Below are 25803 nucleotides of genomic sequence, written 5' to 3' on the forward strand. Positions count from 1 at the left end.
TTTTTCTGCATTAATATTCTACATAAATGTTGCTGTTTTTTTTCTTCTTTTTCATTTTTAAGCGTAGTTCTCCCCTCTCATCTTATCGGATCTGCCTTAGATCCCTTCTTTTATTCTCTCCCTCATCCTCCAAATAGCACAAAAAGAGAATGTTCCAGATTGGAATACCCAATCTCAGGTTATAATTGTCGCAACTGAGACTCTGGGACAAACAGCTGACAACAATTACACTTTCAGGTATTTTTGCACAATAGAGGTTTCCCTTTAAGTGGTTGACTTCCTGTCAGTCGAGAAGTTGCCAGCTCCCGAGCTTCACTTTGTGCATGTACAAGGCACAGCCTCACCGTTGATGAGAATCACAGGAAGTTGCTCATGTGGTAACAGGCATGAAATTACAATACATGAACATATTTTAATTTGAAGCACTTGCCTATTTCTGGTAAGAGCGACTGAGGCCTGCCCAGAAATTCATGCACAGCACAGAATGGGCAAAGATCAGATGAGATTTTCCTATGGAAACTCTGCGTTCCATTCAGGCGCCAATAGAGATTCCCCCATTAAATCAATTTATACCACAACAAATGCTGTGTAACTAATGAAAAATAAATCTACAGATAAAGACTAGGTGAGGGCATGAGTCTTTCTCTCTTTTACCCCATTCTCCCAGGCAGCACAGCCCTTGGCAAGTTAGTAATCACAAGGTGTATGAGGGTGGCCCTTTATCACTATGGAATGGCCCTAACTTACGTCTGAACAGTAGAATGGAGATATCGAATTTCAATGATGCCACTGCACTATTTGTTAAATATTTTGGCCGAGAAATCCAGACTTCCATGTCTGCAATTCAGCATCACTTAATTGTGTTCAAATACTAGAGAGTTTATCGTCTTACTTAAGGTAAACCTTCTTCCTGTCGCACATGCCTCTGATCTGTTTGGCATTCATTTCATAAACTGGGTAAGGTTTAAGGTTGCTTTCTGCTGCAACTGCCCATGCGTCATGACAAAGACCGCAATAGGTACAGTCAGCTCGCCAAGTTTTAGAGTAAAGTTCACCTGTTGACAGTGACCACATCCTGGCAGGTTCATTGTTCAGCGCGACCTCAAGTGGAACTGGATTGGACAATTCTAACAGCTTGAAATCGGCTAAAGCTGGGAGTTTAGAAACTGTGGGGTAGATTCTCGTGTATCCAATGGAGTGCCTGCCTGATGGAATCGGTGCCAGGCCGGATCAATTTCCATGCTCGGGCCGCATTGGAATAATTTCGGTGAGCTGCCGGCACTGGTTGAGCACTGAGAGGCAGCTCACCAATGGGGGGAGGGGAACGCGACATCCAGTGGCTCCAACGCACAGCCGAGCCGAGGGTGGAATGTTAAAGTGGAGGAGGCAATTCGGGCGGAGGGGAGCATGGAGGGTGAGAGGACATTTAGTGAGGCCAGGAGGGGCATTCAGATCCACTGGGTGGAGCACGCAGAGTTTCACCCAATGAGAAACCCAAATAGCGGCGGAGTCCTACACACCCCATATCTAAGCAGGCTCGCGCCCATTCGAGCAGGAACACGACTCACCTGTTTTAATGGCCCGTGACAAAATCACGACATCGGCGTTAATAGGACAGTAAGTGCTGCTCCACAATTCTCGGCCCCCTACCATCCCGTTCCCACCCAAAATCGTGGATGGAGTTGGAACCGCTGAGTGAAGCAGTCTTAAGGACTCGCTATGAAAATATAGAGGGTCCAAAAAGGCCATTAAGCTCATTCCATCATCCAGCTCCTGTTTTAGGATAGAATCTGAGCTTGTTGTTTCATTCAATCCCAGCTTATGCACGTTGTTGCTCAGTTGCTCCGACCAGCCAGCACCCTGTGATAATGACTGTGGACTAGAAACCCCCCTCATTTGATAGCATCATGGAATCATAGAATGGTTACAGCACAGAAGGAGGCTATTCAGCCCATTGAGTCAGTGCCGGCTCTCTGCAAGAGCACTTCAGCTAGTCCCACTCCCCGCCCTTTCCTCATAGCCTTGCAAATTTTTTTCCTTCAGGTACTTATCCAATTCCCTTTTGAGAGCCACGATTGAATCTGCTTCCACCACCCTCTCAGGCAGTGCATTCCAGATCCTAACCACTCACTGCATAAAAAACTTTTTCCTCATGTTGCCTTTGGTTCTTTTGTCAATCACCTTAAATCTGTGTCCTCCGCCAATGGGAACAGCTTCTCTCTATCTACTCTGTCTAAACCTCGCATGATTTTGAACACCTCTATCAAATCTCCTCTCAATCTTCTCTCCTATAAGGAGAACAACCCCTGCTTCTCCAGTCTATCCACGTAACTGAAGTCCCTCATCCCTGAAACCATTCTTGTAAACCTTTTCTGCACCCTCTCTAAGGCCTTCACATCCTTCCTAAAGTGCGGTGACCAGAATTGGACACAATACTCCAGTTGAGGCCAAACCAGTGTTTTATACAGGTACATCATATCTTCCTTGCTTTTGTACTCTATGCCTATATTTATGAAGTCCAGTATCCCAAAGGCTTTTTTAACTGCTTTCTCAACCTGCCCTGCCACCTTCAATGATTTGTGCACATATACCCCCAGGTCTCTCTATTCCTGCACTTCTTTAGGATTGTACCCTTTAGTTTATATTGCCTTTTCTCGTTCTTCCTACCAAAATGTATCACTTTGCACTTTTCTGCATTAAATTTCATCTGCCACATGTCGGCCCATTCCACCAGCCTGTCTGTGTCTTCTTGAAGTCTATCACTATCCTCCTCACTGTTCACTATACTTCCAAGTTTTGTGTCACCTGCAAATTTTGAAACTGTGCCCTGTGACATTCGTGCAATCCTGGCGGAACTTGGTTCTGTTGGATTTCCAAATAGGGAGAAGGTGGACATTTCTTAAGTGCTGATGACGGTGGAAGAGTTGGGACTGGCAGGATAATGTCTGTCACCCAAAATTCAGGTATCGCAACACACTTCACATTTTTTAAAGTACTATTAATTTATGGTGATGTGACTGGTTACTGTCAGCTACTTTCCTCTGGCCAAATGTCACTTCAATAATCATAGAATCATATAGAATCATAGAATGATACAGCACAGCAGGAAGCCATTCAGTCCATTGTGTTGGTACTGGCTCTATGAAAGAGCTGTCCAATGAGTCCCACTCTCCTGCCCTGTCCCCATAGCCCTGAAAATGTTTCCCCTCCATGTATTTATCCAGTTCCCTTTTGAAAGTTAGTATTGGATGTGCTTCCCCCCACACCTCCCCCCCCCCAAACGAGAATCATATCCCTAGAGTAATATAACAATATTATTCATCTGCAAATACATTTTGACTAAATAGCTTAATGTACATTGCTTGCTTTGTCCTGAAGTCTATCAAGCTGAGGTAAAGTGAAAATGAGCTGAGGTCTGGCTCCTGGGGGAATTCAGGAAACTATCACATCAATCTAATAAACTTGGTTCAAATGTGGGTGGGTGACACTACCGTTGGTGAGTTTTCAGCTTGAAAAGATATGAGAGGTATTTCCCAACCACCATGTTTCCAGTTCGCCAGTTCTATCTTGTGTCACTGCTCATGTGGAGGTGGTTCTCGATGGGTGGAGGAGCTGTGTGAGACATTATAAATATCACATATAATAATTACAATACTGGCACTAGTTTGGCTTTAGTACGATCTGTAGATTGCATAAACTTTCATGGCTTTTTGTACCTGAGGGGGAAGCGTGAATTAAAAACTCTGCTTGAGCTGTGCCATATTATCTGATGCTACTGCTTATCTGTTCCTTTTAATAAACTTGCTCCGTAGTTTACAGCCCGTTAAGAGAGTTTATGCTTTGTTTTCTGAAATCACAAGAGGGTTGTGTCATATCCAGCGAGCTACATACAGTAACATGGGTTACTGCGTGACCCCAGTCAATTCTACATTGCAGATTTTTTTGTGTGTATCACAGCACTCCAGGTTGTAGGGAGCAAGGGCCTGCTTATGTGAATTGTCTTTGGATTGCAGCATACGAGAAATGTCTAGGTCGTGCTTAGAAATGTATCAGCACCCTTATAAAGTTAATACGAACATTTTTGTCTTCTGTTACATGATGTAATTCATGCTCATGTGTGATGCTATCATAGTAGATGGCTCTTCAATCTGCAAAAAGGCCGTGATTACACTCGGCTTTCGATTTTCAAAGTGAAGGGGCTAAAAATTCGGTACCACCGCTCGCGGGGCGCCATACTTTGTGACAGGCACAGAAGTCTCGCCTCTCATGAGAAATTAGGGTTACCGCCCCCGAAAAGAAGTAGAACGCTAAATCAAGTGCTCCGCTTCCTTTCTGGGGCGGTGGTGGGGCGGATGCCTCGGGAGCGGGGTGCATGGCACAGCATCGCTATGCACTGGGCCGCGTAGCACTGCTGCGTAGGAGGGGCTCTGCCCTTAATTAAAGGGAAGGGCCCAAGCTGCATACTCTGCAGGAATAAAAGGTTCCGACCAGGACCACCAGGTAGCAGGGGAGTCATGCTAACAGCCCAGCACTTGAGCAGAGTGCTGGACTGACCGATTGTGGCATGGACCCTTCGTCCTAAGGGGGGTGCCAAAGGAAATCGGCCATTTTTTTTAATGAACAGCAGCACACCTCCCCTTTAACTTCCGCCCCGCTAGCAGCCGGCCGTCCATTACGCATCCCCTGAAGCCGTCGCTGTCATTGCCCGGCGCAGCTTCAGTGGGCGAAACCCAATTTAGGGTCCAGGGCGCTAATGGGGCGTTGTGCATGGTGATGACATCAGCATCGCCGGCGCAGCGCAGCGGGGCGCTACATATTACCGCCGTCGCTAAACTCCCACCAAATTTAGCAGGATTTGTTAGCGGCGTCGCGATCAGTCGTTAGCTCCTCCTGGGAGCACTTACGGGAGGCGCAAATGACCTGAAGTTCTTCCCCAAGGAGTTTTATCCACTTGGATTGCCTGAAACCCGTTATGAATTTCCGCAGAAAGTAATAGAAATTTTTGCAAAATCACTCTTTTTTTAAAATAAACCAATGAGTTCAAGCATCATGAGTGACATGTTGTAACTGTGCTGTATTACAGACTGAAAAGGGTGTGCCAGTGAAGCGATTCTCATGTCTCACCGATCTGATGTTAAACTATCAGCAACCATATCAAGGGCTGGTGACACCGCTGCAATATCCTGTGGAGAGAGAAAATGAAAAAGAGATCATAGATGATTTGTCAGGTAATGTTTTGATCAACCTCATTGATGAATGTGACTCTATTTGATTTGCTAACATGAGGGTTGTCAGTGCTGGCGAATGTAACATCGTTTCACTTATTTTGCATCCAGCTTAATATCAAGCACTCTCAGATCAGGTTTTAAAGGCACGATGCAAAGTAAAGCTCCTTCTACATGGCCCAATCAAGTGGTCATTACTGGGACTGGTATAGCATGGATTAGCTACAGGATAAAGCTACCTCTACACTGTCCCAACAGATACACAATAACAACTTGTATTTATATCGTGCCTTTAATGTAGTGAAACGTCCCATGGAGCTTCACAGGAGTATTATGCGATAAAAATTTGACACCGAGCTGCATAAGTAGAAATTAGCGCAGGTGACCAAAAGCTTGGTCAAAGAGCGTCTTAAAGGAGGAAAGAGAGGCGGAGAGGTTTAGGCAGGGAGTTGCAGAGCTTGGGACCGAGGCAACAGAAGGCACGGCCACCAATGGTTGAGCGATTATAATCAGGGATGCTCAGGAGGGAAGAATTAGAGGAGCGCAGACATCTCGGGAGGTTGTGGGGTTGGAGGAGATTAGCGATAGGGAGGGGCGAGGCCATGGAGGGATTTGAAAATAAGGAAGAAAATTTTGAAATCGAGGTGCTGCTTAACCGGAAGCCAATGTAGGTCAGCGAGCAAAGGGGTGATGGGTGAGCGGGACTTGGCACGAGTTAGGACGTGGGCAGCCGAGTTTTGGATCACCTCTAGTTTACGTGGAGTAAAATGTGGGAGGCCAGCCAGGAGTGCGTTGGATTTTTATGAGTGGGACTTTTAACTCCCTCCGCTGGGTGGAGGGAAACCAGGCGGAACAGCAGCTAAGATCCGATCAGTACAATTACCGTTCATTCACTGCCCTGCGGCCACTTTCATTTTGATTTTCTTCAGACCAAGGGTTAATCCCTTGAGAGACACAGTGTTCAAATCTCAAAGAATCAACCGCCAGACAGCTTGAAATGGGCAAAACACTTCGAAATCCCTGAAACAAAGAAGGAAGATAGATGAATTTAAAAATATTTTTGACAGAATTGATTTCGAACTGTGATTTCAGTGGAGAGTAAATATATAATTATAATATCGGACTGTTACATATGTGCTTGTTTATCTCTGTAAAATAAATTCACGTGATATTTTTAACTTAAAATGAGGTAAACAGTACAAGTGGGTTAAAAGACAAATTGTGTTCTTTAGAGAGAGAATGGATTAGGGGAATGTTCAGGCTTAATGACATTTATATGTTTCTAAGAGTTTTTCTGTTTACATGTATCAGGATTCCCAGAGGTTATACAGGGGTTTCTTCTTATTTGTAGATGGTGAGGATGAGAAACCGGCCGTGCCTCCTCGTCCATTCAATACTTCCATTACTTCTCCTTCAGAAGCAAGGAATACCTTAACACAACAGCTACAGGAACGTTTACAGGAGGGAACTTTGAAAAGGTATTGATTGGGACAGGGAGGGAGTAAATGGAGAAAAGGGGCTGGAATTGCTAAAATGTTTGCTGAACGCCATCCTTAAGCAGTATGTACATGTGCCTCCAAGGGGAAAAGTGTTATTAAATCCAGTTATGAGTAAGCAAATCGGTCTGCTAAATTAGTTAAATGTGGGTGAGTATCACAAAAGTAATGGCCATAGTATGATAAAGTTTATGGTCCAAATAGCAATGGAAATTGGTAGTGCAAAACAGGGGCACCAGATTGAAATGGGGCAGCTAGGTGAGGAGTAAAGTAGGAAAGAGAAAATGGCACAGAGCACTGTAGAGCAACAATTAGATATTTTGGAAAAAAAGGAGATGGCAAAGGTGCAAAATAAATATGCATGGCTAATAATGGAGACCACTTCAAGTGTCAGAATGCTGTGGATAAATAAACAGGTTAGAAACAAACTAAAATTGAAGAAGAGGACATATGTGACCTGTAGGTATGATAACAATAATACATGAAGGAGATTAAGAAAGCAAAGACAGAGCATGAGGAGAGAATCTCCAAAATATTTAAGAGAACATTAAAGTATTCTACAAATATCATTAAAAGAGAATGATTACATGTGAGCTGGGACCCCTAAAAGGGAGTTCGGGAGAAGTGGAAATTGGTGGGGATACTTGACAAGGACTTTACATCGATCTTTACAAAACAGAAGGGTATTGGGGAGGAGGTAAATTGCAAATTAGTTAGCAGTGAGATGTAGGATATAATAAATAAAAAGAAAATATTAGAGAAGTTGGTTAGGCTAAAAGAGTGTTGAGACCTGATAATATAGATCCAAGGATCGTGAGGAAAATTGAGGAACAAAATAGCAGAGACACAAAAATTTTTATTTTGGAGTTCCATTGAGAGTGGATGTCTGCCGGTGAACTGGCAAGTGACCAATGTCATAACAATTTTCAAATCCAACTAATTACAGACCAGTTTGTTTAACATCTGTAGCAGGGGAAATCTTGGAATCTTAAACTCAAGATAAAATTAATAAATATGTTGATGAAGAGAGAGTGATTAGAAGCTTCCAATACGGATTTCAGAAAGGAAGATTATGCTTGGCAAAACTGATAGAGTTCTTTGAGGAGGTGACGGATATAGTTGATGGGAGAAATGCAGTGGATGTGGTTTAAATGACTTTCAGAAAGCCTTTGTCAAGGTACTACACAGAAGGCTATTGAAGAAAATTAAGCAATATGGAATTAGAAGTGATGTATCAGGGGAGGTAATTTTAACCCCAAGCAATAAATGAAATTTAACAAATCAGCAGACCATTTTACATCTCTCCTGGTTTTCTTTTCCATTTTGATAACGGAATGAAGGTGAGGCGGTGCACAAAAGGCAGAGTCAGAGGACTGAGGGGGCAGCAGGGGATATAAGGCTAGAGGAGGTTGCAGAGTTAGTGTGCGGAGAGGCCGTGGATAAATTTGAAGACAGGGTTGTAGATTTAGAAATTCAAAATGTGGGGGACAGGGAAATAATGTAGATCGGCAAGCAGGACGTAGTACGGGACAGTCTTGTAAAGTTGACAGTTATGCAGGGTGGCGGATGAGAGATCAGCAAAGAGCACACTAAAGAATTCAAATCTAGAAGTGGCAAGGATTTCAGCAGCAGAGGGACAGAGGCGGGCACTGTTGTGGAGGTAAGATGTCTTGGTGATGGATAAGATGTGGGGTTTGAAGCTCAGCCCTGGGTTGACCAGGATTTACATGGTTTTACATGGTCCAGTTCAAGTAAGGGCGACTGAGCTAATAGCAAGGGAGGGGAGTTTATGGTGTGAGAAGGAAACAATGGCTTTGATCCTTTTGATGTGTGTAGGTGGCTTGGCTACCTCAAGTTGGTAATTGAAAAATCTAAACAAACTAAAAAAATTTACATTGATGCACTTATGTCATTAAAGTGTCTCGAACCGATTTGCACACTGAATAGCTTTTGGAGTGCAGAGTATCTGAACTTCTACTGATTACAACTGCTTGAATAACTGATAGACTTTTGATTGTGACCATATTGAAAATAATTATTAACCAATCTGAGTTCTAGAGGACATGTGAACCTTTTCTGCATTCTGAATACTGTATGGTAATATAATCTCCTTGTTTACAACCGATTCAGTGATTATGCTGCTTTGGTGAATGACTACTTGAAGATGAGTCTTCAGAAGGATCTTGATGCTATTAGTTTGGGGACCACAACTCTGTTACATCTCAACAAGGCCATTGTGAGGTTGTGCAAAGACCTAGACAGGTACAGTCCAGCAGCAAGCCTGGGTAATTATATTCTTTAAACTAATGGATTAATAAGCACTAAAACAGGATCCTGTTGGATTAATGAGACAGGTCCAAATTTTGAAAACAACTTTTAAAATGTTCAGGTGCCTGATAAATAAATTTGAAGAGTAGAAAATACCGTAATCCGGAAATGCAGACAGAAAATTCTGGAAATATATAGTAAGTCCAAAGAGAAAAGATAGATTGATGTTTTGGGTACAGACCCTTGATCAGAATTCAGCTCTTGCAAAGAGTCTCTACGTGAGACGTTAGCCAGTCTTTTATTTTCTTTTAGATGATGATAAACCCGCTGTGTATTCCCATAATTTTCTGTCCTGGGTGTCAGCTGTAGCTCAGTGGATAGCCTCAGTCAGAAAGTTGTGGGTCCCTCAGTACTCCAGTGCAGTACTGAAGGAGTGCCGCCTTTCGGATGAGACGTTAAACCGAGGCACCGTCTGCTCTCTCAGATGGATGTAAAAGATCCCATGGCACTATTTCAAAAGAAGAGCAGGGGAGTTATCCTGGTGTCCTGGCCAATATTTATCCCTCAATCAACATAACAAAACAGATTATCTGGTCATTATCACATTGCTGTTTGTGGGAGTTTGCTGTGCCCAAATTGACTGCCGAGTTTCCCACGTTACAACAGTAACTACACTTCAAAAGTACTTCATTGGCTATAAAGCTCTTTGAGACATCTGGTAGTCATGAAAGGCGCTATATAAATGCAAGTCTTTCCTTTTTTTACTTTGAGTTTTAGTAGGCATGTGGTCAGCATACCCAACCATTGTGGAGTAGCAGTCAAAAACAAATTCACAAATTTCTACCTTGCCAAATCCAGCCCCTACCCAATGCCCACACAGGCATATTTTCAAAACAGGAGTCATTGGATAAATATCAGAAACAGTAACCCTTGCAAATTCTTTTACTTTCCCTGGCTCAGGGGTGCTAAGGCCATCTCTATCCTGACCTAAGCTCAGCAAACTCAGCAGAGTGACTTCTGATCTGAATATCTTGGTACCAAGTTTACCAGCTCGTCATTTTAGTCTTGAGTTATTAATTCACACTTTTAATTTTGTCGGAGAGACATGATGGATGATGGAGTAACAAAGTTACATCACCAGTTATTTTTAGTCTGGTTAATAAGGCACTGGCCCTTTCAGGGTTTCAGGGACTAAAGTTCAGGATGCACCTTTCAGAATGGAACCATTTTATATTAGTATTAGTTCATTTCCATCCTTTTTCCCTATCTGCTTCAGTTGACTTTCTGCTCTCTTCAACAGGGAGACAGACTTGGTGGTTGCCAACCTTGAGGCACTAATGCAAGTATTTGGTGGCAATACCTTTTGCAACCCACCCAAAAAGGAGGTGAGATATGAATTAAGCACAATAACATTTTACAGACCAGAATGATGTGAAGTTCAGTTATAAACATAAGTTTTCAATGTGTGTGGTGTGGGGAAGGGGATGGAGAAATCTCCCCATATGTTTCAGCTAACTAGAATTTTCTCGCTTCCTCTCCTGAAGGCAGGAACCCATGTTGATATGATTCCATGGGCACCAGCCATCCTTCGTACATTACCCAAGTGACTATTGTTCACGTGTGAGCCCAGGCACTGAGCTTGCCCCAAATCCCTGGAGTCAGAGAGGGTGGAAAGGCTGATCCACGCAGGCAGGGCCAGGAATTTGGGGTGGAACCCAACTCTGCCGGGCTTCTACCCTTTTAAATTCTGGTAGTGAGGCTGTGGGCAGATCTTCTGCTCAGTCTACACCCCGACCCACACCAACCCCGCCCCCATCATCGCCACATCTAGACGGTGTGCCTTTGGGACTTCCCAGTCTTGTCCATACATGCTCTGCCTTTTACATGCTTTATGCCCCTCATGTGAGTACCACTGTGGGTCCATTAAGCAACCCAGAATCTCTGGAGAGGAAGGTAATCCGATCCGGAAAGGTGATTGATTACCATGTTTTGAGTGGTTCGCTTTTCATGGGTCATGTTGGGCCTGAGGAAATTTGATGCAACAGATGAGTAAATGGGCACGGAACTTCCTTGGCGATGCACCCGTGCCACCCCATTAAGTTAACTTGAAGTGCGGCAGAATCTCCGTCTGTGCGCGTGAATTGGGTTTCAGCCGCACTTCTGCCGAAGTTACGGTGGTGCAAGAGGACCAGCTCTGAGTATTTTCCCAGCCATTGCCTCCATACTGTTTCCCACATTTGCCATGTTGGAACACTCGACACAGGAGCCGTATGTTAGGCCCTGGGAATTCAACGTTGAAAGGTTAGTGGGAGGGGTTCTTGGGACATCAGGAGTATGGCTGTGCTCATGCCCCATCAACAAATGTTGACATTTTCAAGTAGAAATTAAAAGTTTTCTCCAGGCAGTTCTCCAGCCACCATTTCCTCCTGTTACAACAGGGCCCCTGGGTCATGATAATGACATGGGCTGGGAGGGGAAGGTTACTGCCTTGGAAGATTTATTGATTCCAACAGTGCTAAGGAGTCTGAATTAATATCAGTTGGTACCTCAATTAGCCAAAATCTGTGTACAGTCAGTTTCCTCACACCCTCCAACCTGTTTCTCTGATCTTATCAGCACTCCAAATTTAAATAACATTTAAAAAAACAAAATGACAGCAAAACATTTTGAGATGTCACAACTGATCTTATTTTTAGCTGCTTAACTTGGATGAGAAGGGTTGCTAATTTTGAAACTACCTACCTTTTAAGGTTTTTTTTTTGCAGTCAGTTTTATGTTCCCTGCAAGCTTCCTCTCATATTCTATTTTCCCCCTCCTAATTAGACCCTTTGTCCTCCTCTGCTGAATTCTAAATTTCTTCCAGTCCTCAGGTTTGCTGCTTTTTCTGGCCAATTTATATGCCTCTTCCTTGGATTTAACACTATCCCTAATTTCCCTTGTTTGCCACGATTGAGCTACCTTCACCTTTTTATTTTTACTCCAGACAGGGATGTACAATTGTTGAAGTTCATCCATGTACTCTATAAATGTCTGCCTTTGCCTATCCACTGTCAACCCTTTAAGTATCATTTGCCAGTCTATCCTAGCCAATTCACGCCTCATACCATCGAAGTTACCTTTCCTTACGTTCAGGATCCTAGACTCTGAATTAACACTGTCACTCTCCATCTTAATGAAGAATTCTACATATTATGGTCACTCTTCTCCAGGGGGCTTCGCACAACAAGATTGCTAATTAGTCCTCTCTCATTACGCAACACCCAGTCGAGGGTGGCGAGCTCTCTAGTTGGTTCCTCGACTTATTGATCCAGAACGCCATCCCAAATACACTCCAGGAAATCCTCCTCCAACGCATTGCTACCAACTTGGTTAACCCAATCTATATGCAGATGAAAGTCGCCTATGATAACTGCTGTACCTTTATTGCACGCATCCCTAATTTCTTATTTGATGCCATCCCCAACCTCACTCCTACTGTTTGGTGGTCTGTACACAACTGCCACTAGCGTTTTCTGCCCTTTGGTATTCCGCAGCTCTACCCATACAGATTCCACATCATCCAAGCTAATGTCCTTTCTTACTATTGCGTTAATTTCCTCTTTAACCAGCAACGCTACCCCACCTCCTTTTCATTTCTGTCTATCCTTCCTGAATGTTGAATACCCCTAGATGTTGAGTTCCCAGCCTTGGTCACCCTGGAGCCATGTCTCCGTGATGCCAATGACATCATATCCGTTAACTGCTATCTGCGCAGTTAATTCATCCACCTTATTCCGAATACTCCTCGCATTGAGGCACAGAGCCTTCAGGCTTATCTTTTTAACACTCTTTGTCCCTTTAGAATTTTGCTGTCATGTGGCCCTTTTTGATTTTTGCCTTGGGTTTCTCTGCCCTCCACTTTTACTATTCTCCTTTCTATCTTTTGCTTCTGCCCCCATTTTATTTCCCTTCGTCCCCCTATATAGATTCCCATCCCCCTGATATATTAGTTTAACCCCTCCCCAACAGCACTGGCAAACACTCCCCCTAGGACATTGGTTCTGGTCCTGCCCAGGTGCAGCCCGTCCGGTTTGGAATGGTCCCACCTCCCCCAGAACCGGTTCCAATGTCCCAGGAATTTGAATCCCTCCCACTTACACCATTCCTCAAGCCACGTATTCATCTTAGCTATTCTGCTATGTCTACTCTGACTAGCACGTGGCACTGGTAGCAATCCTGAGATTACTACCTTTGAGGTCCTACTTTTTAATTTAATTCCTAGCTCCCTAAATTCAGCTTGTAGGACCTCATCCTGCTTTTTACCCATATCGTTGTTACCTATATGCACCATGACAACTGGCTGTTCACCCTTCCCCTCCAGAATGCAGTGCAGTCGTTCCGAGACATCCTTGATCCTGGCACCAAGGAGGCAACATACCATCCTGGAGTCTCGGTTGCGACTGCAGAAACGCCTATCTATCCCCCTTACAATAGAATCCCCTATCACTATAGCTCTTCCACTCTTTTTCCTACTCTCCTGTGCAGCAGAGCCACCCACGGTGCCATGAACTTGGCTGCTGCTTCCTTCCCCTGGTGAGCCATCTCCCCCAACAATATCCAAAGTGGTATATCTGTTTTGGAGGGAGATGACCGCAGGGGACTCTTGCACTACCTTCCTACTCCTGCTCTGCCTGATGGTCACCCATTCCCTATCTGCCTTTGTAACCTTTACCTGCGGTGTGACCAACTCACTTACCCTCTTGGATGTGACGTCACACTTCGTTTTCTTTTCCTCCCAGGTCAGGGAGTCAGCACTGGTGGGGAAAACAAGACAAAGCAACACCTCCCGCTCCCACTTGCCAAACTCACCCACTTACCCGAACTCTCCCACTTACCAAACTCTTACCTTTGCACTCTGATCTGCCGCTGCATTCCAAGCAAGTCTGGATCAAGCTCTCTCTTTTTATACTGTTTCTAGCTGACTCACCACTGGCCTGTCAAGGGAACCAGTTTTTACTAGCTGGCCAATTAACTAAGCTAGCTTGAAAATTTGTCTCTGCTTAAACCTACAAGAATCCTATCTTTTAATATTTCAGTTTTACTTAAACTTGTAATCTTATTTTACCTTTAGATGCTACTAGAAATTGTCACTAGTAATTTACACCAACCTTGAAATGGTTTAAAAGGGATTAACCCTTAAAGTTCTCCAAATTACCAAACTCTTATCTTTGTACTCAGGATGTGGGCAATACTGTATTTATTGCCCAACCCTAGCTGGGCCTTCTAATACTTTTTACAGATGAGTGGTCGGCTAAGCCACTTTGGAAAGCATTAAGAGTCATTCAATATAAGGTGGGCCTGAAGTTACATGTAGACCAGAACATATGAGTGGGTTAAACTGTGGCAGATGGAGTTCAATGTGGCGAAGTGTGAGGTCATCCACTTTGGATCTAAGGCAGACGAATCTGAATCTTTTTTCCTCATGGTAGGCTAAGAACTGTAGGGTGGGAAAGGTACACAAATCACTAAAAGCTAATGCATAGCTACAAATGGTAATTAAAAAGGTTAATGGAAGGTTGACCTTTATATCAAATCTTCTTCTTAGGCAGCCCCCTGGAGTTGAGGATGACTTGCTTCCACACTAAGATGAGTTCTAAGGTGACTGATGAGACCAATACGGGCCTGATGTTCCAGGTCCCACACTTCATTTTAAAGGGTGAAAGTTGCCTGTGCGGACCTCTTTTAATGTGGGGTGGCTGTTGCACACCAGCAACCACACAAACTTGACAGAGCTGGGTCTCGGTCCATTGGCAAGGGGATCCAAGACGATTGGAGACCAGGCTTTGCTGCATGGGCCAAGCGCACACACACACACATGCTCCTACTGATCCCCTCCCTCCCTCCCTCAGGTCCTCGCTCCCTGGTTTTCAGTCTGTAGGTGAGTGTATTGATCTTGGGAGAAGCTTGCAAATTTGTCCATAAAATACTGACACTTTCCCTTATGCCCCCCAGCTCCAGAACGCTGCTCTCCTGTGCTTTTCCGTGCTCTCTCCAGCCATTCATACTTTGGTCGTTGGTTCTTTACTAGTGACCATGCTTATTTTGGCCTCATGTCCCGAACTCCCTGCTGGTTGATGCTGTACCTTCCCTGGGTCCCGGCCTCGTTGCTGGCCCGTGCTGAACTTTTCCTAGGTCCTGACCTCTCTGTTGGCCCATGCTGAACTTTTCCTGGGTCCCGACCTCTCTGCTGGCCCGTGCTGATCTCTTCCTAGGTCCCGACCTCTCTGCTGGCCCATGCTATACCTTTCCTGGGTCCCCACCTCTTTGCTGGCCTGTGCTGTACCTTTCCTGGGTCCAACTGGAATACAAAGAGGTGGAAGTTATGTTTCAGTGTACAAAACCTTGGTCAGACCCCATCTGGAGTACTGTGTTCAGTTTTAGGCACTGCTCCTCGGGAAGGATATATTGGCCTTGGAAGGGTTACAGCGCAGATTCTCCAAAATGATAGTGGGAATTAAAGAGTTAAAGTATGAGGACAGGTTTCATAATCTTGCCTTATACTCCCTTGAGCTTAGAAGGTTGATGGGTGATTTAATTGAAATGTTCAAAATGATAAAAGGATTTGAAAGGGTAGATATGGAGAAGCTATTTGTAGATGTCTCCAGGGGATATAATCCTAAAATTGCTTTCCAGCTTTCCAGACTCAACATTGAGTTCAACAATTTCAGATCATAACCTCAGCCCCTGCATTTCGGACGGCAGTTGTTAATGATTCTGCTATTCCCATTTACACCTCTTCTCCACCCATCTTCTGTTTCTTCACTTGTTACATCACCATCTCCTTTTGCCTTGCGCTGTCATCCCTTTTGTCCTTTAATCACCGTATCGCAGACTTTTGTTCTTTCCCCACTCCCCTCGTTCCCTGCTTCTGCACTTGCTTAAAACCTGTTACATCTCTAACTTTTTCCAGTTCTGACGAAGAGGCGTCAGCCTGAAACATTAACTCTGTTTCTCTCTCCACAGCTGCTGCTTGACCCACTGAGTGCTTCCAGCATTTGCTGTTTTTATTTCAGATTTCCAGCATCCACAGTATCTTGCTTTTTTTTATATCTTAAAATTAGAGCTGGGCCATTCAGGAGTGAAATTAGGAAGCACTTATTCACACAAAGGATAGTGGAGGTCTGACATTCTCACCTCCAAATGACTGTGGATACTGGGTCAATTGAAATTGTCAAGACTGAAATTAACAGATTTATTAGAGGAGGGTATCAAGGGATATGGATCAAAGGTGGATAAATGGAGTTGGGGTACAGATCAGCCATGATCTAATTGAATGGTGGAACAGGTTCGAAGGGCTGCTCGGGATGCTATGCTCCTATTTCTACCCTGATCATCATCATCATAGGCAGTCCCTTGGAATCAAGGAAGACTTGCTTCCACTCTTAAAATGAGTCCTTAGGTGGCATTAGTGAGGCAGGTGTGTTTTACAACAATTTGGCAGCTTTCTATTAGGTTTCTAATCATTACACAACCACGCCGTGTGTTTTATTTAATTAGAAGATAAATCTTGGGAACCAATGTTTCTTTTGAGTCCAAGGTTTGATAACTGATGTTTCTATTTTCACAGGAACCCCTCAGTCCAAGCGATGTTAGTGAGCTTGAAGTCCTCATCAACAAAATTAAAAATCTGGGCAATTTGCTGCCTAGTGTGGAGGACAGGGTACAGTTTCTCTTTCTATTTTTGAGCTTGTTCATGTTGGGGCTGGTGAACAGTTTGCTGGGTTGGTATATTAAAATTTCACATCTGATATCTATCCCTGGCTAATGGGATGAATGTGTCTTCTCTCCTCTGTCTGCAAAGTTCCTCCCAAGAAATTAGTTTGAGTACCTGTTGCTGCTCATAATTCAACAACCACTTGCATTTATGTAATGCATTTGATGTAGAAAAATGTTGCAAAGTCCTTCAGAGAGGCATGAGGAAATTGATACCAAGACAAAAGTGGGATTAGGATGTGTGGCCAATAGCACGATCAAACATGTGGAGGAAAGGGAAGGGGAGAGGGAGGTGGAGAGGCTTAGGTAAGGAATTCCAGCGAGTACGACCTAGGTGGCTGAAGGCACAACTGCCATTGATGGGGTGAAGGGAGGGAGGAATGTACAAGAGGCTGAAGGCCCGCTACAACTGGGCCACACCTAGAGTACTGCGTGCAGTTTTGGTCTCCATATTTAAGGAGGGATATACTTGCATTGGAGGCAGTTCAGAGAAGGTTCACTAGATTGATTCCTGAGTTAAAGGGGTTGACTTATGAAGAAAGGTTGAGCAGGCTGGGCCTATACTCATCGGAGTTTAGAAGAATGAGAGGTGATATTATTGAAACATATAAGATACTGAGGGGGCTCGACAAGTAGATGCAGAGAGGATGTTTCCACCTGGGGGAATCTAGAACTAGGGGGCATAATTTAAGAATAATGGGCCGCTCATTTAGAACAGAGGAGGAGGAATTTCTTCTCTCAGAGGGTCGTAAATCTGTGTAATTCTCTGCCCCAGAGAGCTGTGGAGGCTGGTTCATTGAATATATTTAAGGTGGAGATAGACAGATTTTTGAATGATAAGTGAGTGAAGGATTATGGGGAGCGGGCAGGGAGGTGGAGCAGGGAAGATCAGATCAGCCATGATATTGAATGGCGGAGCAGGCTCATGGGATCAAATGGCCTACTCCTGCTCCTATTTCTTATGTTCTTATGACAGAGGAAAGGAAAGTTTGGAAAGAGTTGTAGGGTTGGAGATAATGGAGATAGAGAGGGGCAAGACCGTAGCAGGATTTAAAGACAAGGACAGAACGTGGCAGACTTGACAATAATTTGCAATCTCACACAGAGAGACCACAACAGTGTGAAGTAAAAAAGCAACTGTGGTGTAGTGGGATGATATAGATTTTCTTCAATAAAGGCAACTCCTTTAAAGGATCGCTATCTATATTAAAAAGTGTTTCAAAAACTTTTTTATTTGGCTTGGGAAGTAAAAAGAACAGAAAAGATATTCATTTATATCACAGTCAATGGACAATGATTCAGTTTGATATTTACTTCACTGTGTCTTTGCAAGCAAATGAAAAAGGAGATGATTTTCCACATGCTTTGTCATAGAGTTGGGGCTCCTTTAAAAATCAATAATTTAAAAAATTGAGATAGTACAAGGCATTTAAAAAATGGTTCAATTGTTCATCATAGGCAGTCCCTCAAAATCGAGGAAGACTTTGCTTCCACTCTAAAAGTGAGTTCTAAGGGTGGCTGTACAGTCCAATACGGGAACCACAGCCTCTGTCACAGGTGGGACAGACAGAGTTGAAGGAAAGGGTGGGTGGGACTGGTTTGCCGCACACTCCTTCCGCTGCCTGCGCTTGTTTTCTGCATTTTCTTGGTGACGAGACTCGAGGTGCTCAGTGCCCTCCCGGATGCACCTCCTCCACCTAGGGCGGTCGTTAATTGTTACTTAGTTAGTAACATCAACTTGAGAGAGATATTTCCAGTCAGTGGTTGAACATCCACAACATGCTAAAAAGATACAAGCAGTGACTGGTTTGAAATTTGTCCCAAATATTCTTACTCCACTGTGCAACTACAGCCCTAAATAAGAGGACTTACATATTTAAAGGAGAAGGCTCTTCTCGGTGAAATGCATGGTTACCTCCTTCAACACTCCTTGTCCAAGTCCCTTCAATCCAGTTTCTTTTCAGCCCACAACACCGAGACTACCATTATCCACTTAGACCTATATCTCCCCCTGCTCCCTCCCCCGCCACTGCCGAATCCCTCGTAACTAAACAACAACTCCCAAGGCACTTCAGTAAAGGAACAAACAATAGTGATCAAAGGCATGGCAGGTTTTGAGGATGTTTTTAAAGATAGGAAGTGTAACATGGTGAAGGAGTTTAGGAAGAGAATTCCAGAATGCAGTGGCATGGTGACTAAAGGTTCTGCCATTGATGTTAGACCATAGTCAGCCAGAGTCAGATGGGCAGAGAATGCAAGCTGGCATATAATGCTCGAGGAAGTTGGAAGGGTAAAGGTGGGTGAGATTTTGAAATCAGCATCAGGGCATAGGGACACAGGGAAGATCAGCGAAGACTAGAATGGTGAATGGGTGTTAGTGTGGGATAAGATATGAACAGCCGACGTTTGGACAAGTTGGAGTTTACGAAGGTTGAAGCTCGTGAGGAGAACATTCATGAAGACAACCCTAATGAATTTTGTATTTGTTCTTGGGATATGGTCAACACTGGCAAGGTACTATTTATGGTTATCTGTAGTTACCCTGAGGGCCTTAAAAGTCAATTATATAGTGTGGGACTCGAGTCACGTGTAGGCCAGACTGCGTAAGGCTGGCAAGTACCCTTCCCTGAGGGACATTTGTGAGCCAGTTAGGCTTTTACAACAAGCCGACAGATTTCATAACTTGCCACAGTGGAATTGGAACTTGAAAGCTCTGGGTTGCTATTGCAGTACCATAACCATTGGGTATTGCACCGTGTCACTGAGAGACAGTACATAAAGAACGAACAGGGAGGAGCCAAGGATGGAACTTGAAAGCTCTGGGTTGCTATTGCAGTACCATAATCATTGGGTATTGCACCGTGTCACTGAGAGACAGTACATAAAGAACGAACAGGGAGGAGCCAAGGATGGAACTGGAGATAGTGTGGGGTTGGAGTATTGATTTCTGGAATGCTCTTCTTGCAGTGCTCCCTGCCTACAAATTTCAGTTAATCTAGAACCCTTCAGAATGTCCCCCCCATATACTTTCCTTCTTTATTGATGTGCCACAGCTTATATCATCAATGATACAACACAGAAAGGAGAGGATTGCAGAGTTGTATTCTGGTTGTGGAGTTCTGGCAATCTTTATGCATTGTGGTTTTGTTTGTTGGCAGGTTTTGAGGGGATTGCAGCACATGGTGATCACGAACAGGGTGGAGTTACCTGCTCATTTAGCATCTTCTGAAAACAGCGGACGGAATTCATCTAAACCTATCCCAATCCAGAGCTTTGAGGTAAAAGAAAAATATTTTCTTTTTTTTAAAAACACAAGGTTTGATATAGCAGTTTTCTTCATGGAAAGGGATTGACGGTGCTGGGAATGGAATGTTTCCCCCTGTTACCGCACTAACCATTGGATCAGATGTGAAGCAAGGCTGTTTGGAAAGAACCTTCTTAAAATAAGAGTGGTTTGGAAGGTACTGCTTATTGTTCTCTGTCTTTCTGTTCTCTGCATGTCATTCATTGTCTTTGGCTAATAGGGGATGGGTCAGGCAGGGCGGGTCACACGTTCCCCTAATGCTACTCTGTATAAGGTTCAGCAAAAACACCCCAGTAATGGCTCTTGCCGATGTTAACCCCTCCATGGGAAGACCACTGCGATATGGCTGAAATCAGGAATTCAGCAGAGTATGGCACCTTGGGCACTTGCGCCACTATGCTGTGTGCCGTTCAAATTCCCTATTTTTTTTCAGAGGATTTCTTTTCCCTTTTCTGTTCTCCTCCCCTAAAGGCACTAAATCAGTGGGGTACAGTCCCACGAGCCCTCTGGTGCCATGCCCAAGTGACTACTTTTCATATGTAAGCCCGGAAAGTATGTATCAGCAGTTTATGTAACAGTCGAACATTATCCTGATCCCTGTCACTTGATGCCCACTTAAAACATTCCAGCAGAGGCCACTGGATGTTGAACAGGAGCAGGAACCCTGGCTGATTTTAACCCTTCCTCACCCAATGATGTCAAGAGCAATTGTAATTCAGCACAATGCATCAAGCAAATCCGATCCTTCACAGTCGATAGGACTCAGAACCACAATGGGCAGTGCATTTCTTGTATGTAGTTACAAACTCAGCCGTCGGAGCAAAAACGGATATTTATGATCAAGTGAGGCAATCTTGGTCGGGTAACGATTGCTATTTTCTTTTTATCTTTAGGTAAGGTTTGGGAAGACTCAGAAATATACATTGAGTGTTGACGTGAATGGAGGGAAACTTCAAATCTCAAAGAAAGCCGCTGGTTCACCTGAGGAATCCATCTTGTATGATAAAAGTGAGGAGAGTTGGCCATAAGTAAAGGCTTCTGCTCAGGCTACATTGCTGGCTGCGTACTTTGCACTTTTTATTTAGGATTTTATCATATTAAAAAAATTGAAGAGAAAACACAAAGGAACAAGATCACAAGTTAATTACTAATAATGATGGCTTATTTGGTCCTTCTTAATTTATCCATTCTGAAGAATCCTAATATCCTCTTGTGTCGAGTCCAATTGTTTCTTAAATGATTCCAGGGCTTTTGTCGCCACGACTCTATCCAAAGGTCTATAAAAAGAAAGACGTGCATTTATATAGCGCATTTCATGACCACCGGATGTCCCAAAGCACTTTACAGTCAGTGAAATGGTTTTTTTCAAGTGTAGTCACTGTTGTAATGTAGGAAACGTGGCAGCTGTTAAGTCCTGACTCTACTGTACTGACTTACACGAGACATATGCTGAAGTCAAGGTCACTCAGGACCTGCACCTTTAATTCCAGCTCTCCAGTGCTGCACTTGTCTGAGACCTCCCTTTATATACCTCAGTGGGACAGGTATGGAGTGTCTCCTGCAAGTGCACCCCTGGTGATAAGGTATGCTTATTGTTACAGGTCATATCCAGTTACAGTCATGTATAGCGTGGTAAGATACAGTTATATACAATAATGTGAGATACATGACATCACCCTCCCCCAAGACCTTATTGCTTTATAGATTCAGTCTCTCAGGTGGTCTGCGCTCTCCCATGGAGCGTCTTAGTTGTGGTTCAGTTGTTTGCCTTGGTGCCTGTTTTTCGTTCGGTGTGATTGCTGGTATCTCGTCTGGGCTGTCTGTTTCGTTCGGTGTGATTGCTGGTACCTCGCCTGGGCTGTCTGTTGAGACTGCCCTTTCCTCAGGTTGTTCCACCTGTCTGTCCACCAGATGTGGTGTGAGTTCCACATTGTAGTCTGCCTCTGGTTCTTCAGTGTTATCAGTGAATCTACTTTTTACTTGGTCTACATGCCTCCGGCAGGTTTGGCAATTGTCCATTTGTACAACCAGTAGCCTGTTTCCCTCTGTGTCTGTTACTGTCCCTGCAAGCCATTTGGGACCCCGGCCATAGTTTAGCACAAACACTTTGTCCCCTATCTCATTCCACCTCCTCCTCGAATTTCGGTCATGGTACTCAGTTAGCTTTTGACGCTTAGTCTCATCAATTTCATGCATGTCTGGGAGGATTAACAAGAGCCTGGTCTTTAAGGCTCATTTCATCAATAGTTGCACGGGGGGAACCCCAGTCAATGAATGCGGACGAGATCTGTATGCCAGCACAGTCGCGACAGGCGGCTCTGCAGCGTGGGACCTTGGATTCTGAGCATGCCTTGTTTAATGATCTGCACTGCTCGCTCCGCCTGGCCATTGGAGGCCGGCTTGAAAGGTGCCGTCTTAATGTGATTTATACTGTGGTCAACTATAAAATCGTGAAATTCTGCGCTGGTGAAGCAAGGACCATTATCACTGACCAATATGTCAGGAATGCCGTGCGTTGCAAACATGGTTCTAAGGCTCTCCACAGTGGTGGAGGTGGTGCTCGAGTTTAAAATGGTGCACTCGATCCATTTTGAAAATGCATCAACGAATACGAGGAACATTTTGCCCATGTATGGGCCCGCATAGTCTACATGCACCCACGACCACGGTTTGGTGGGACATGGGCTTAGGGGGGCCTCCCTGGGGGCATTACTGAGTTGGGCACAAATGGTGCACCGATGGACGCAGAGCTCCAAGTCCGCGTCAATGCCAGGCCACCAGACATGAGATTTGGCTATGGCCTTCATAAGGACGATCCCCGGGTGCTCGCAATGGAGCTCCCGGACAAACTCCAACCCTGCCTCGTAAGGGCATAATTACTCAGCTGCCCCACATCAGGCAGTCTGCCTGTAGTGAGAGTTCATGCATGCACCTATGGAAAGATTTGACCTCCTCGGGGCAGGCATCGCGAGCCTCTGCCTAGTCACCAGTTAAAACGCATCTTTTAACTGGAGATAACGTGGGGTCGCTGGTCGTCCAGGCTCTGATTTGGCGAGCCGTCGTGGGCGAACCTGTGGATTCAAAGGCATTGATTGCCATGACGATCTCACAGTCCTGTTCGTCGGACCCTTCTGTGGTTGCCAGGGGTAGCCTGCTAAGCGCGTTGGCACAGTTGTTTGTGCCTGGTCTGTGCCTTATCGTGTAGTCGTAAGCCGCCAGCATGAGTGCCCACCGCTGAATGCGCGCCGAGGCATTGGCGTTGATTGCCTTGCACTTGGATAGTAGGAATGTGAGGGGTTTGTGGTCAGTTTCTAATGCAAACTTGGCCCCGAAAAGGTATTGGTGCATCTTTTTGACACCGTACACGCATGCGAGCGCCTCCTTCTCAACCATACCGTACCTGCGCTCTGCCCGCAAAAGTGACCTGGAGGCATAAGCAATGGGCTGCAATTTACCCGCATCATTGACGTGCTGTAAAATGCATCGACCCCGTACGCTGACGCATCACACGTAAGGGCTAACTTTTTATCTGGGTCAAAAAAGGCTAAAACACTCTTGGAACATAGAAGGTTGCGTGCCTTATTGAAGGCGCGTTCTTGGGCGTCCCCCCAAAACCACTCGCACCCCTTTCTTCGTAGCACGTGGAGAGGCTCCAGCAGCGTGCTCAAGTTCTGCATAAAGTTCCCAAAGTAATTGAGTAGCTCGAGAAAGGCGCGCAGTTCCGAGACATTCCGGGGCCTGGGTGCCAGGCGAATTGCTTCGGTTTTGGATTCGGTTGGGCGGATTCCATCAGCGGCAATCCTTCTGCCCAAAAATTTTACCTCGGGCGCGAGAAACAGACACTTGGATTTCTTAATTCTTAGGCCTACCCGATCCAATCGACTTACTACTTCCTCAAGATTGCGGAGATGAGAGTCGGTGTCCCTGCCCGTGATGAGTATGTCATCTTGAAACACAACCGTCCCCGGGATGGACTTGAGCAGACTCTCCATGTTGCGCTGGAATATAGCAGCTGCCAACCTGATGCCGAATGGGCATCGATTGTACACAAAAAGGCCTCGATGTGTGTTGATGGTGGTGAGTAGCTTAGACTCGGTCAGTTCTTGCGTCATATACGCAGATGTGAGGTCAAGTTTCGAGAAAGGTTTTCCTCCAGCCAACGTGGCAAATAGGTCCTCCGCTCTGGGCAGCGGGTATTGGTCCTGTCGGGAGACTCTGTTTATGATAGACTTGTAATCCCCACAGATTCGCACGGATCCATCAGACTTCATGACGGGGACGATGGGGCTTGCCCAGTCGCTGAATTCCACGGGAGAAATTATGCCTTCCCGCAGAAGCCGGTCCAATTCATTTTCAATCTTTTCCCTCAACACGTAAGGCACAGCTCTAGTCTTGTGATGGACAGATCTGGCATTCTGTGTGATGTAGATTCTAACTTTAGCCCCTTTGAAGGTGCCCACACCTGGCTGAAAGAGATGTTCAAAACGGCCGAGAACTGTTGAGCAGGAGATCCGTTCCTCTGACAACATGGCGTGAACGTCATCCCATTTCCAATTAAGTTCTGCTAGCCAGCTTCTTCCCAACAGGGCTGGGAGATCCCTGGGGACAATCCACAGGGAAAATCAGTGCACCATCCCTTTGTGTGTGACTGAGAGCATGGCGCTGCCAAGGACTGGGACGATTTATTTTGTATAGGTCCTTAGTTTGGTGTCGATCTTTGTGAGTTTTGGTCTGTTGCTTTTGTGCGGCCACAGCTGTTCAAATTGTTGAACGCTCATGAGGAATTGACTGGCCCCCGTGTCCAGTTCCATGTTGACGGGTATCCCGTTGCATAGAACCCTCATCATAATTGGAGGCATCTTGGTGTAAGAACAGTAGACATTGATCGTGTTAACCCACTGTACCTCGGTGTCCCGTGCACTGTTCCAACCGTCTTCTGGTCCGCTTTCCGACCCTTCTGATTCGTATACCAGCTGAGCTGCTGTTTTTCTGCACATGCGTGCTAGATGCCCTGTGTAGTTGCAGTTTCTGCAAATGGCATGCTGAAATCGACACACCCTGGTTGAGTGCCTTCCCCCACATCTCCAACACAGACCGTTTCCATTGTTTCCGAAGGATGAGCTGCGTCTGGCTGATCTCCCTTGAGCTTCTCTCAATCTGTTGTTGATTGCTCGCATTGTGGTGTGATGATGAGGTGTGATCGGCCGTTCTTGTGACCCTTGATTTTGATGGCTTCTGGCGCAACTGTCTGCTGTTGAAGGCCTGCTCTCCTGCCTCTGTGTGGGGGTAGCGGTTTGTTTCACAATGTGAACCCCTTGTTCCGATGCCTCGTTGGTTGTCGTACCCAAAGTATAGATCAGCCTCGTTTCTTCTTCGCCTGCCAAGAACGTCTGTGCGACCAGTTCTGCTGCCTCTAGAGTCAAGTTCTTAGTCTCTATAAGCTTTTGGAATATGCCTGCGTGGCCTATTCCTTCAATAAAAAAGTCTCTCAGTAATTCTCTCCTTCATTCATCGGGGAACTCACATGAACTAGCCAGCCTCCAAAGTTCTGCCACGAAATCGGGTATGCTTTGGCCCGCACAGCGTCTGTAGTTGTAGAACCTGTGTCTGGCCATGTGTAGGCTGCTCGCTGGCTTCAGGTGGTCTCTCACCAGTGTGCTCAACTCCTCAAATGACTTGCTTGCTGGTTCCTCGGGTGCCAGCAGGTCTTTCATTAAAGCGTATGTTTTCGAGCCACAGCTGGTCAATAGATGGGCTC

At 45.0% G+C, this 25803-nt stretch overlaps 1 protein-coding gene across 1 annotated transcript in view; it reads left to right on the forward strand.

Annotated features, from left to right (window-relative positions):
* Positions 1-25803, forward strand: part of LOC139266104 (phosphatidylinositol 3,4,5-trisphosphate 5-phosphatase 2-like) — a 120505-nt gene that overhangs the window by 26136 nt on the left and 68566 nt on the right. Inside the window, exons 4-10 of the mRNA XM_070883952.1 lie at positions 5084-5228; positions 6577-6703; positions 8852-8983; positions 10290-10374; positions 16596-16688; positions 19900-20019; positions 20939-21053. Of these exons, the coding sequence (XP_070740053.1) occupies positions 5084-5228; positions 6577-6703; positions 8852-8983; positions 10290-10374; positions 16596-16688; positions 19900-20019; positions 20939-21053 (817 nt within the window). The remainder of the gene's footprint in view (positions 1-5083; positions 5229-6576; positions 6704-8851; positions 8984-10289; positions 10375-16595; positions 16689-19899; positions 20020-20938; positions 21054-25803) is intronic.

This window comes from Pristiophorus japonicus, chromosome 6 (assembly GCF_044704955.1).
Source record: "Pristiophorus japonicus isolate sPriJap1 chromosome 6, sPriJap1.hap1, whole genome shotgun sequence".
In the NCBI taxonomy this organism is placed as follows: Eukaryota; Metazoa; Chordata; class Chondrichthyes; family Pristiophoridae; genus Pristiophorus; species Pristiophorus japonicus.